This window comes from Eschrichtius robustus, chromosome 20, assembly GCF_028021215.1.
Source record: "Eschrichtius robustus isolate mEscRob2 chromosome 20, mEscRob2.pri, whole genome shotgun sequence".
In the NCBI taxonomy this organism is placed as follows: domain Eukaryota; kingdom Metazoa; phylum Chordata; class Mammalia; order Artiodactyla; family Eschrichtiidae; genus Eschrichtius; species Eschrichtius robustus.
Genome location: NC_090843.1, coordinates 17568603 through 17580857, shown reverse-complemented (window position 1 = coordinate 17580857; position 12255 = coordinate 17568603). Strand labels below are relative to the sequence as shown.

Genomic DNA, 12255 nt, shown 5'->3' with positions numbered 1-12255 from the left:
CCTCCCCACGCAGCAGCCACCTGCTGTGCCGGGCACGCATGCTCCTCCGTGTACACACACCCACACGCCTGGGGGCCACCTCCTCTCCCCACAGGCCCCCCCAAGACCTTCACCAAGTCAGAAGAATGCACCGCCCAGCAAGGCACCCAGAGGCCCTGCAGCCACCTCAGGGCTGCCCTTTGCCCTCTCTCGGCTCTCCCACCCCCACTGGCCCTGGACACTGAACGAGGAAATAGAACACATTTATTAAGGCAAAGGCCGACCCGGCCACTCAAAACAAGGCGGAGGGGGTGAAGGGGTTGCTCTGTCCCTCTACTCCAGGGGTCCTGTGCCCACTGCAGCCTGCTGCACCCCAGGCCGAGCCGGGAGGAGCCGGGCTCAGGCATATGCCCGGCTCTCCTTCTCCACAAAGGCCTGGAAGAGGCCACCCAGCTCCTGGGGGGGTGGGGCCCACTCCCTGGCCAGCAGCCCCCGCACAGCCTCCAGGCCTTCCTGCTCCAGGTCCCGCTGCTTCTGCCGGAGCTGCTGCCCCCGATCCTGCCCGGGAGAGGTAGCGCTGAGTCCCTGGGACCGGCTTCCCTCCGGAAGGGGGGCGTGGTTGCCGTCTCACAGAAGCAGGAGAAAGGACAGAGCACCCAACATTCTCCTGGACAGCTGGCTCTGAAGGGAGAGACTCCTCTTCCCAGCTCTGCAGTCTTTCCTCCACTCCCAGGTCCCCTCACGTTTCCAGAGTCCCAGCTGGGGGTGGGGGATTCCCTGGGGGTTACCTGCTCACTCTCCATCAGCCCCAGGGCCACCTGGTGTCCGCGGTAGAGGGCGTGCCGGCGATCCACCTGAGTCTGGAATCGAGGCAGGCTCCGAACAGGGTCCTGTGCTCCAAAAGTGGGGGACAGCACCTGGGGGACCTGGGCCGCTCCCACACCAAAGATGAAAGGTTTGAACACTGACCTGATGGGACAGGGATGGAAGGACTGAGGGCTATCGCCCCCTTCCGTCTCCCCTGCCTGGCCCGTTCTCCCCAGCCTTCCCCACCCTCTCACCGGGACGGGTCTGGTGTGGCAGTGAGGAAGTGGACACAGGGCTGTGTGGGGTCCTGGGGCAGCACGGACACCATGCTGGCCGTGGTGCGGAAGCCTCCAGAGTCCATACAGATGCCACTCTCCTTGCTCCTGAGGATGCCCATCATCACCTCTGCCGTGATGCCCCCTGCCAGGGCAGAAGGGGGCCCTCCGGCCTCAGACTAAGCCCCCTGAAGCTGTGGGAGGGGAGGGAGGCCGGCCCCCACTCCATCCACTCACTGACCTTGCCGTTGCTGCAGCAGCTCCCGCCCGGCCCGGAAGCGGGCCTTGGCAGCCTCCATGCGCACAGGCTGCTGGGTCAGGGAGAAGATCTGGGCAAAGTCAAAGGCACCCTGCCCACCCCACCAGCCCTGGGCCCGGGCGTGGGGCCGGAGCTCAGGGTGTTCTGCTGAGATGTCCGTGCCGATGCTCAGCTGGTTGGAGATGTTGTGGGCCCCCTCTGTGGAGGAGATGGGGAGTCGCTCGTTTATCGTTAAGCCCCTGTCCTGTGCCAGGCATTCAGCTAGGTGCTGAGAACACGGTGGTGAAGGGAACAGACAAACTGATCACAGAAATTACTGTGAGCTTGCACCTGTGGTGAGCATCAAGAAGAGGAACCTGCTTGCGTTTAAGGGAGAAACCTGGCCACCAGGAAGTCCAGGAAGGCACCCCAGAGGAAGCGGCAGGGTGGAGCACAAGAGGACTCAACCAAGTGAGGGGGGAGGATAAGTTCCTGAGTGGACTCATTTCCCATCTCCCTGGATGCCCCCACCACCCGAGACATTTGCTCCTGGATCGGGCCTTCCCTGCCCCCAGCACTGTTCCCACCCCAAAAGGGGAACACCTCTGGGAGGCAGGCCCCAGCGCCAGGCCACTCACCCTGGATCCTCTGCGCAGCCCACAGCCTCCCCGCCGTCTCCAGCACCCATGCCTCAGTCCGGTCGGCCAGCAGGAAGGTGTTATGGTAGCAGAATGGCATGGGGTCCTCCCAGCAGCTGCCCCCCTGCCCGTAGCGCTCCAGCAAGCCTGTGATCACGTGCAACGCCTCCTGGGCTGAGCTGCCCCGTTCTAAAGCCAGCCTGGCACAAAGAAAGTCCAGGGGACAGAGGGCGATGGGGTATCAGGGGCTGGTGGCAGAGCTTCAGTGGACAGAAGAGGCCCAGAGAGGTTTGGTGACAGGCCCAAGTCACAGAGAAAATCAGCCAACATCGGTTTTATTAAGCACATATAGGCCAGTGGTTTTCAAGCTGTGCTCTAAGGGGTTCATGAAAAGGATTGAAACATATTCTTGGAGAAAGAAGTGCCCTGAGCCCTCCAACCTCTTCAATCAGAGCTGCTCCATGTTTAGTGGTTTTACAAATCAAACTTCTCCCTGAGATTTCATTTGAAAAAAATTTTACTTCTATTGAAAAAAATTTTAAACCACTGTCCTATTTCTGGGCCAGCAGAAGCCCAGAGATGGCCACACTTGGGAGCTCCTTACCAGACTGTGGAGATGGGGCCAAGAGAGGGGCGGGGCAGGGGCAGCCTCCCTGGAGATGATGACAAGGTGGGCAGAAAGGGGGAGGCGCTTGTGAACCAGGCTTGGGGGCAGGGCAAGGAGGATGGCCTGGGTCAGTACTCAGCCCCAGATTTCTGGTGTATTGAGGGGATGAGGGAGGAAGGGTCCACACCTGAGTAAATCCATGCCCAGCAGAGCTTCCCCTGTCCCAACTGGCTCCTTGGTCCACACCGCCTCGTTGCCAATGCAGACACCATGCTCATTGGCGCCCATCTCAGCCCCCCACAGCCAAGAAGGGCGGCTCAGGATCGCAGCATGGGTCCTCGACACCTGTTCCACCTCAATGTAGGTGCACTGGAGATAAGGGAGGAGAAAGGGAGAGTCCACTCAGAAAGGAGGAGGTACCTATAAAGTGGTGGCACTTAGGCCCGTCACCTTACACAGCCCTTCGCGGAAGGTCTTATTATTCCCATTTTACAGATGAGGGAACTGAGGTCGACAGAGGCTAAATAACAGGTTAGGTTCCGGTCGGTAGACTCAAAGCTCATGCTCATTTCACCACATCTGGCAGCTTCCCAGGTGGGGGGAGCAGAGGAGGAAGGTCTTAGAAGAATGCCTAGTTCTGCCACAACTCCCAGCACCCTATAAGGCCTAACCCACCTGGAGCCGGCTCCCAGGGACGTGAGTGCCTGCCGGTACAAACACCACCTCCTGCACCTCTTCTCGGGGCCGGTCAGAGTTCTTGGCAAAGATCACAGCTGGGATGGCAGAGGCCGGGGGCACCGAGACAAAGCAGTCGCAGGAACATGGAGTGTCAGGGCTCCACGATGCCATCTGGGGAGAGGTGGAGATGAGTCTGTCCCTCTCGTGCCACCTCTCCATTATCCTGAGCGGGGCGCAGTCCTAGGGAGCCCCTCTCCCAACACGTGCAGACACTCAGGGAAGACACTGCCGTCGGGTTTCGGACGCTCAGCGCCGCACGCACACTCGATGCCCGGCGTGCGCGACGGAGACGCCCACTCTCTCCCCAGACTCCAGGCTTGGGAGTCAGCAGACGGGCGCAGACCGCATGCTCCGAGGGCCGTGCTCTCCCAGAAGTCCTGACCCTTCAGGGCAGTCGCGGGAGCGTCTCCCTCGCTGCCCCACCCCTCTCCAAGGGTCGCACGCCACTCTTCTGTCTGCCAGTTTCTCGCTTCCCCAATACTGTATGCCCCTCACCCTCTCTCCCTCCAAGATCCGCAGCCTAGTCCGGGGCGCCACTGCCTCCGCTTCGGGTAAAGTCTGTCTCAAGGGGCGGAGGCTCCTAGATGACCCGGAAGGCTTTGGGCCTGGGGGCGGAGTCGGAATCAAGCACCTGCAGTTCCTTGGTTTTCCACCAGGGCGCGCGCCAGCACCACTTCTTGGAGCGAGGCGGCCTTCGGGGTCCTGCTGGCTGCCTGCCCTACCCCGGGCGCAGCTTTCAGGCCAGATAAAGGCTGCGACGAATCTGCTAGCTCCTCCAATGGGGTCACTGTCGGGAGAGGGAGCTTGGGGGTGGAAAGGAGCCCACGTGAAAGGGGAGGAAAGAAAAACTTGGCTGATTTGTTAGAGAACGGGGAATGCTAGGGCATCCTGAGATGACGGAAGAACCTTAGCGACTTGTGACCTGGTTTGAATTCCAAAGGTACAACGCCAGGCTGGTGCCCCCTCCCCCGCATCCTCTCTCTGCCCTGTCCCTCCTACTCCTCCCCATCTCCCACCTCCCACTCCCAAACCCCTCGGAAATAAGATCTATAAGAGTGGTCACACAGGAATAAAGACACAGATGTAGAGAATGGACTTGAGGACACAGGGAGGGAGAAGGGTAAGCTGGGACGAAGTGAGAGAGTGGCATGGACATGTATACACTACCAAATGTAAAATAGCTAGTGGGAAGCAGCCGCATAGCACAGCATAACACGGGGAGATCAGCTCAGTGCTCTGTGTCCACCTAAAGGGGTGGGATGGGGAGGGTGGGAGGGAGAAGCAAAGGAGATATGGGGATATATGTATACATATAGCTGATTTACTTTGTTATACAGCAGCAACTAACACAACATTGTAAAGCAATTATACTCCAATACAGACGCTAAAAAAAAAAAAAAAAAAAAAGAGTGGTCATAGGTCAGGAGGTGTAGGAATAATTTAATGCCTTTTTTTAAGGCACATAGGCACAAAATCCATCCGACCTCCAAAAGGCCAATTCTGCCCCACAGTGCTCAAACTCACTGGAAGTTAGCTTTGAAAGAAAATTTGGAAATTTCTAGTCCAAAGATTTGGAACTGAAACAGCAAAGGAGAAATCCTGGCCAAGGGGGCACATATCCATGTGGAGGTAGACTCCGAGCCCAAATGTTCTGCTTTCCAGATCATTTTCCTCTATAAACCATCTCCATAACCAGCATTTAAGCTAATGCATCTCACACCCTTTTGCTCTATGGAGCCCTCCAGGAAAGGGGGGAGGGGAGACACTGCAGATTATATACTTCTCCCACATCCACCCTGCCAACCAATCAGGGCTGCTGCTCCGAGCCCTGACCACAGCATACCAGCCTGTGGTCACTCCTGGGATGGGAATGAAGGCTGAGGTCGAGGTTTCCCCAGGAGGCAGGCTGCGGGCAGGTGTGCTGGGTGATGGCGGGGGGGAAACCTGCCAGATAAGGCTGTTCAGACATCTGAAATCTGAGATATTTTCTGATTGCCTCTAGATAAACAAGAATGATTCCCAAGAGGGTACTGTCTCCAGGGAGATGGACTTCACTTTCAGAAAGGGGACTGCTACTTGCACAGAAGGTTGACCTAGAAGCTGGGCTGGAGGCAGAGAAGAGCACTACCCGGAACTGTGCAGACTGGCATCTCATCCTGGTCCTGCTATGATATAGCTCCGCGGGTCTCTTCGGGCAGGTCACTTTACCTGCAAGGGCCTCAGTTCCTCCAGTAGCAAATGAAGGCATTGGACTAGATCAGTGGTTCTCAGCCATGGTTGGAGTGAGGAGGGATTCGTTTTCAACGACGCAACTCGCATTGCACAACACAATATAATACTTTGCTTCTCAAAATGTGCGCGGATTGCATCAGCGTTATCTGGAAGCTTGTTAAAAATGCAGAATCTCAGGCCCCACCTCAAACCTACTGAATCGGAATCTGCATGTTAACAAGATCCCCAGGTGTAAAGTTTGAGAAGCTCTGCTCTACTGCACGTCGAAGGGACATAATTCGGTGGGATGTTGGGGAGTGAATGGAGCATCTGGAAAAACTCCATGGGTGACTCTAATATGCCCTCTACCGGGTGGGAGCAACTATGCCTACATGAAATAATCAGATTATAAAGTATTTCATAGTAGAAGTAATGAAGGGCCTAGTCCACTGAGCAGTTATCTTCTTTGTTTTTCTCCAAACTGTGTTTGTAAGGTTTGGAGCCCAGATGGCAGAGAAGAGACTAATATAAAGGTGATCGCCCCTTAAGGCTTGGAAGGTTTGATAATTAAAAGAACTATTTTTAGGGTCATGTGAGGCTCTTTATACCCACTTCCCTTAAGCCTTTTATATTTGCAAGAAGAATCTATTTGCTAAAGAGGATCATTAATTGGCTTAATAAGGATTAATGACATACACAGCTTTGGATGCCATGGACAAAGGACAAAAACTGAGCTTTTATAGCAACAGTTATCTCCTTATCCCTAAATAAAAAGAAATACTAGGCAAGCATTTCCTCTTTGATAAAGAAGCTGGAGAGGGAATTCCCTGGCGGTCCAGGGGTTAGGACTCGGCGCTTCCACTGCTGGGGACCTGGGTTCAATCCCTGGTCAGGGAACTAAGATCCCACAAGTCGTGTGGCGTGGCCCAAAAAACAAAAAAAAAACAGAAAAAAAAAGGCTGGAGAGATTTTTGTTAGGTGCATTTCTGATATGCTTATTTAGTGTAAACATTTCTAAATATACCACTTAACCATCATCTTAAACATTCTTAATATTGGTATCACAATTCCTGCATCAAAATCCTTAACAACAGTTTGTTCTTTTGGTAACTTAATGTGTTCTTGACAATACTGATTTTTTTTTTTTGATGTGGACCATTTTTAAAGTCTTTATTGAATTTGTTACAATATTGCTTCTTTTTTTTTATGTTTTGGTTTTTTGGCCATGAGGCATGTGGGATCTTAGCTCCCTGACCAGGGATCGAACCCGCACCCCCTGCACTGGAAGACGAAGTCTTAACCACTAGATCACCAGGGAAGTCCCTTGACAATACTGTTTACATACTTCATCTACTTAAATATTTAATATTTAAATGTTAATTTAATTTAGATTAAATTATCAAAGTTATGAGTTAATGGCATTCATATTAATGTAAGCGTTCTATATTTTCTTGTCCTGTAGGTGACAATTTGAGGTTAACTTTCATTCCTCTCATTTTACTAAACCAACTTTTTCAAACCTTTTCTGTAAAGGCCAGATAAGTAAATATTTTAGGCTTTGCAGGCCACATACAGTCTCTGTCACATATTTTACTTCGTGTCTTTTTTTTCTCGTTTACAGCCCTTTAAAAAATCACTTTTAACTTATGGACTGTATAAAAACGGACTGTGGGCCAGATTTGATCCATAGGTCATAAACAAAATATAAATACAGATGGAGAGTATAAGAACACATATAACAAGGTTCATATGGGAGTCTATAATTGCTCAGACCTCATTACCACTTTTCCTCTACAACTAAAGAGTATTTTTCTATCTATACCTTGTCTATATAATGAAAAAATTAAAAATGAATAGGAGATATTTAGTGCTAGTGATGGGCTGGGGCCCTACACAGACTTAAAGAATTGTAGAATTTTATTGCTAGAAGAAATTGAAGAGATTATCTAACTTGAACCCCTTAATTACTTTATAGATAATCTACTTTATAGATAAGAACTCATAAATAAATATGATTAACTTACAAATATCAGAGGGATAGCAAGCCTTCAAAGGAGTCCTTATGTAATTCAGTCAAATAATTTTCACTGAGAATTCTGAAAAATGAAAAGGTTATTTCTGGATCAAACTGCAAAATAACTACAACTATATACTACATAGGACTAACTCCTATATGGGGAGGAAAGCTGGGTAATGGTGCCACCTAAACAACCTAATTCTTATCTAATTTAGGGAGGGTGATTTCTGCTCTGTTTTCATTTAAACCTTCTTTTCACGTCCTCCTTTCTGTCCATCTCTCTCCATCACGCATGTGCACGCGTGCGCGCACACACACACACACCCACACACACCCACGCCCCACCCACTCTTCCCACCAAATCATATAGTTAATGCCTACTCTCTAGATCACGAAGTCTCTGTTAGAACCCAGCTCTGGGTGGCACCAACGTTGCAGAGCTGCCCTTCCCTCCTCTCTTTCCCCAAACCTTATTGGGAAGTCCCACACACAACTGTATCAGGGCAAATGAAGCCATCTGATTTTTTCCCCCATTAAACATTTTTTGAAAACTAAACTGTGCATAAAATATACATAACTGTTCAATAATTCAATTGAACAACTGTTCAACTGTTTAATAATTACAAAACAGACCCCCACGTAATACCATTCATGTCAGGAAAGAATCCTGCCAGCATCCCAGAAGACCCCGTGTGCCCTTTTCCAATCACAACCCTCTCTCTGACTTCCTAGAGGGAACCACTGTCCTGACTTTAATAATAATTTCCTTGCTTTTTAAATGTAGTTTTGCCTTTTCTCTATCAGCCATAAACAACACAGTTTAGTCTTGCTTCTTCTTGAACTTTATATAAGTGGAATCATATTGTATGTACTATTTTCCACATTGCTTCTTTCATTCAACATTATTTTGTAAAATTATTTTATTTTTGCCTGTAGTATGTAGTGTTGCATGTCCAACTACATGAGGCTTCTGAGTATTTGAAAGTGGCTAATGTGACTAAGGAGCTGAATTTTTAATTTAATTAATTTCAATTATTTTAAAATTAAAATTAAAAAAACTGATACTCAATGTAATTATTGGAAAATGTTTATGTTAGCAACAATTTGCATATGTGATACTACTTTTTCGACTGTAAATTTTATGAAATCTCAATACCGATCAAGTATTTGTAATAAAATTTAGCAACCAAATTGTGATTTCAAAGAGTTATTATGGGAAAAAACATGTAGATTCTCTCATTAATTTTTATATTGATTACAGGTAGATATGATAATACTTTGGATATTTTTAAATAGTTAGTATAAAAAACATAGAATATCTTATTAATAATCTATATAATGATTACATGTTAAAATGATAATATTTTGGATATAAGGGTTAAGTAAAAGATATTTACATTTATTTCATCTGTTTCATTTTACTTTTACTTTTAAGTGGCTACCAGAAAATTTAAGATTACTTATGTGGCTTGCATTATGTTTCTGATGAAGTGTATGACTTCTAAGAATGATTATGCCACAGTTTATTCATTCAATTGTTGGTGTATACTGAGATTTTTCTAGTTTTTATTAAAAACAATACTGCTTTGAACATTCTTGTATTTGTATCCTGATACATATTTGCCTGAGTTTGTCTAGGATGTAATAGGCATACAAAATTGTTTCCTAAGAAGTTGTGCTATTTCAAGTTGGCAGATTGAAACATGCCAAGTCTCCACCCCTTCAACTTCCACCAAAATCCCTAAGAATGATAGAAAAGATATAACTTAAAAGTCACAACCTTAGCTCAATGCGTGGGAGCAGCTCCACAAATGCTCCCCTACCAGAAACGTCCTGGAGCTACTATAGGGTGATCAGTTGGAATAGTGCGGTAGGAGCAGCCTACAGCACACATCATCTCCACATCTTTCCTCCTTGATCCAGGCAGCAAAAGGTGTCTTCCTCTAGGCAGGAGCAATTGGCGTTAGAACGGGGGCAAGGTCCCAGAACCCTGGAAGAAAGGTATGCACTCCCTGACTAGCCACCAGAAGGCACCTTCCACGTCTGCCTTATTCTCAGGGGAACCCATCGGGAGTAATAAGCCCCAACAGCTCATTTCACTTCTCCCCTAAAGCTGGGAAACAAACGCAGTAGAATCTCAACTACAAAGATGAATTACACTCAGGAATGACCAAACAATGTGAGAAAGCCAACTCCATTAAGGACAGAAAACAAAAACAAACATAAGAGCTTATAGCCAATGAATCAGAGTTAACAAAGCACAAGAGGACCTTAGGATAGCATAATTATTACCCTCAGACAGATGTAAGCAGATAGTGCATCCATGAATCAACTCAAGAATATACGAAAATTGAATAAAAAAAAAATCCCACAAGGACTCAGAGGCAAAAAATATACAAATCAATTTTCACTGCAAAGTAAAGGAGCTGTTACACTGGAGGATTACTGGACTGAATGTCAATATTATGACATAATATGAGTGTGTTTCATGTTTGGTAATTGCAATCATTGTTGCTTTTGTTGTGGTCATCCATGTACAATGCTTGGTGTCAGTCTATTTATCTCTTGTAAAAATAAAATACAGTGTGTGTGTGTGTGAAAAAAATAAATAAATAAAGACCATCCTCCAAAGATGAAAAAAAAAGAAAAAAATTCATATGTACCAAATGCAAAATATTCGAACAATATAGAAATTGAAAAACAAAGATAAATCTTCCTCCCCAATTTAGTTCTCCCCAATGATTATCTGTATATAGACTTTTTCACTTACAAAATAGAATTACCCTGTATGCATATCTGTAGCTTGATTTCGTTGTGTGCATCTGGGAGATATTCTCTATGGAATTTGCCTCTCTCCTTTAAACAGCTGCATAATATTTCACCATATGTATATCTACTTAACCAGGCCCCTATTGGTGGACTTTTGGGTAATTTTTAGTTCTCTGCTATAATACTGTCCCAATGAACTTATATTGAAGGCCCTTTTTAAAGTCTTATTTTTAAACACGAGTATCACATCCACATGATTCAAAATCCAAATGTACAAGAGGGTATAAAGTAAAAAGCCTCCCTTTTTTCCTGTAATCCTCATTCCATCCTTCCTGAAGGGTCCCCAGCCACCCAGGTCCCCCCCGTGGAGACAATTAATGTCACTACTTTCGTACCTGTGTCTATATTGCCATATTTTTAAGAGAATATCCAAGAGCTAAATTCCAAGTCCTCAAATTGCTGAGTCAAAGTGTATGTGGTTTTGTTTTTAAATAGTTGATACTGCCAACTGTCCTTCAAAAAGATTGTACTGATGTAATTAGTAAATATTAATTAGGTGGATAGTAATACTAATTAGGACGTAGTAAATACTAATTTACATTCCTACCAGTAACAAACAACATTTCTTTCCCTACATCTTCACCAACACTGGCTATTTTCAAACCTGTAAATGTTTGCCAATCTGATAGGTGGTAAGGAATACCTTGTCACTTTGATCTACAGTTCTTTAATTATGAGCGAAGGCGAGCAGCTTCTCATATGCTTATTGCTGTTTGAATTTCTTTTTCTGGGAACTGCCTCTTCAGGTCCTTTGCCCGTTTTTCTGTTAGGTTGTTACATTTCTCTTATTGATCTGTACATTTTTCTGGCATGGCATCTGCAAATATTTTCCCTCATAATCCGCTTATAATTAAAAGCACGTAATTCAAAATTAAAAAAAAAAAAAAAGAAAAAAACAACCCAATGGGAATTTTCCACCAGCTTGAAATGGTGGAGAACCCCCTACCTTGGTACACAGGGTACACATCTGTACCTGAGTTTGAGAAGTTGGGAGAAAAGTCAGGCCTTGGCTCCACAGTGGAGGGAGGCCCAGTGATCCAAATATTCTGGCAACCCCAATGACCGTACGAGAGGGGCCAGAAGTAGATGATCCTCTATGGGCAGGAGGTCGAGCATGTTGTAAATAACTGGTACTTGATGAACCAGGAGAGAGAGCACCAGAATAAATTGCTATTTGATTTACTCATCTATGCCCCTTGAGGATGGTATGTTTTCCAGTTCCCAGGGACTGATGATACTGGGGAAACAAGGGAGGGAAGCCCCTCTTCATCCTTCTACTCATCCTCCTTTGCCCACGTTTCCTCTTGTGGAAGTACTGGCTACCATGAGGGATTCTAGTTTCAGCTCTGCTTCTTCTTGCAGGCCCCTGTTATTGGTATATAAATATTCAACTATTTACATTTTAATTCCTTACCACCTGGTTAGACTTGGTTATGAATTTATACACTTTAATATAAGAAAAATAAGTATTTTACAAGCAATGCTGAGAAGCCGATATTAAAACACAAAATTTGCAGGTGGCTTGAGGCAGAACAGGGCTCACTCTGTGGCTGTCTCGTGTGCGGTCTCACTTTCCTCACCCGCCTCTTCATCAACCCAATATGCAGGCAGAAGCTTCTCTGCTGGGGCTTTGATGACTTCCCTGGGGTAAGAAGAATAATGCCAAGGCTTTTACTTTTGAAAGGAACAATGATAGTTTTCATTATTTCCTCATTTTAGATGAGAATTTTAAATTGTCCCCTACCACTTATGGTACATCCTTATAGAAGTACATCTCATCCTCATCAGAAGACTCCCTGTCGTGTAGCTTTTGTGCCATGTTTTCCTTGCGTGTGGCGTTGAGAGGCCTATACATATCCCTAAGCCAAAGTGGCCGCCTTCTCCCGAAAAAGCCCTCCTGGAACACAGAAAGGGAA

General features: G+C 46.7%; 2 protein-coding genes across 5 annotated transcripts in view; both read right to left on the bottom strand.

Moving 5' to 3' along the window:
• Positions 1 to 226: 226 nt before the first annotated feature.
• SCRN2 (secernin 2) lies at positions 227 to 3859 on the bottom strand. 3 transcript variants are annotated; one of them, XM_068531137.1, is made up of 8 exons: positions 3778 to 3859; positions 3220 to 3393; positions 2732 to 2913; positions 1938 to 2137; positions 1303 to 1518; positions 1041 to 1206; positions 768 to 948; positions 227 to 537 (listed from the first exon to the last, which is right to left on the bottom strand). In XM_068531137.1, exons 2-8 carry the CDS (start codon positions 3391 to 3393, stop codon positions 379 to 381), a joined length of 1278 nt encoding a protein of 425 aa, XP_068387238.1. In that variant the 5' UTR covers positions 3778 to 3859; the 3' UTR covers positions 227 to 378. The 3 variants fall into 3 exon arrangements, with proteins under 3 accessions (XP_068387238.1, XP_068387237.1, XP_068387239.1); XM_068531136.1 differs by having other exon boundaries at positions 3220 to 3859; XM_068531138.1 differs by lacking the exon at positions 227 to 537 and adding an exon at positions 551 to 660 and having other exon boundaries at positions 3220 to 3859.
• A 7911-nt stretch (positions 3860 to 11770) lies between these two features.
• LOC137754315 (leucine-rich repeat-containing protein 37A3-like) overlaps positions 11771 to 12255 on the bottom strand; it is a 43580-nt gene continuing 43095 nt past the window's right edge. Inside the window, exons 13-14 of one of the 2 annotated variants that reach the window (XM_068529858.1) lie at positions 12084 to 12236; positions 11771 to 11981 (exon numbers count right to left, since the gene is read on the bottom strand). In XM_068529858.1, coding sequence (XP_068385959.1) covers positions 12087 to 12236 — 150 coding nt within the window. In that variant the 3' untranslated portion in view covers positions 11771 to 11981; positions 12084 to 12086. Of the gene's footprint in view, positions 11985 to 12083; positions 12237 to 12255 lie in introns of both variants that reach the window. The other variant, XM_068529859.1, reaches the window with a different exon arrangement.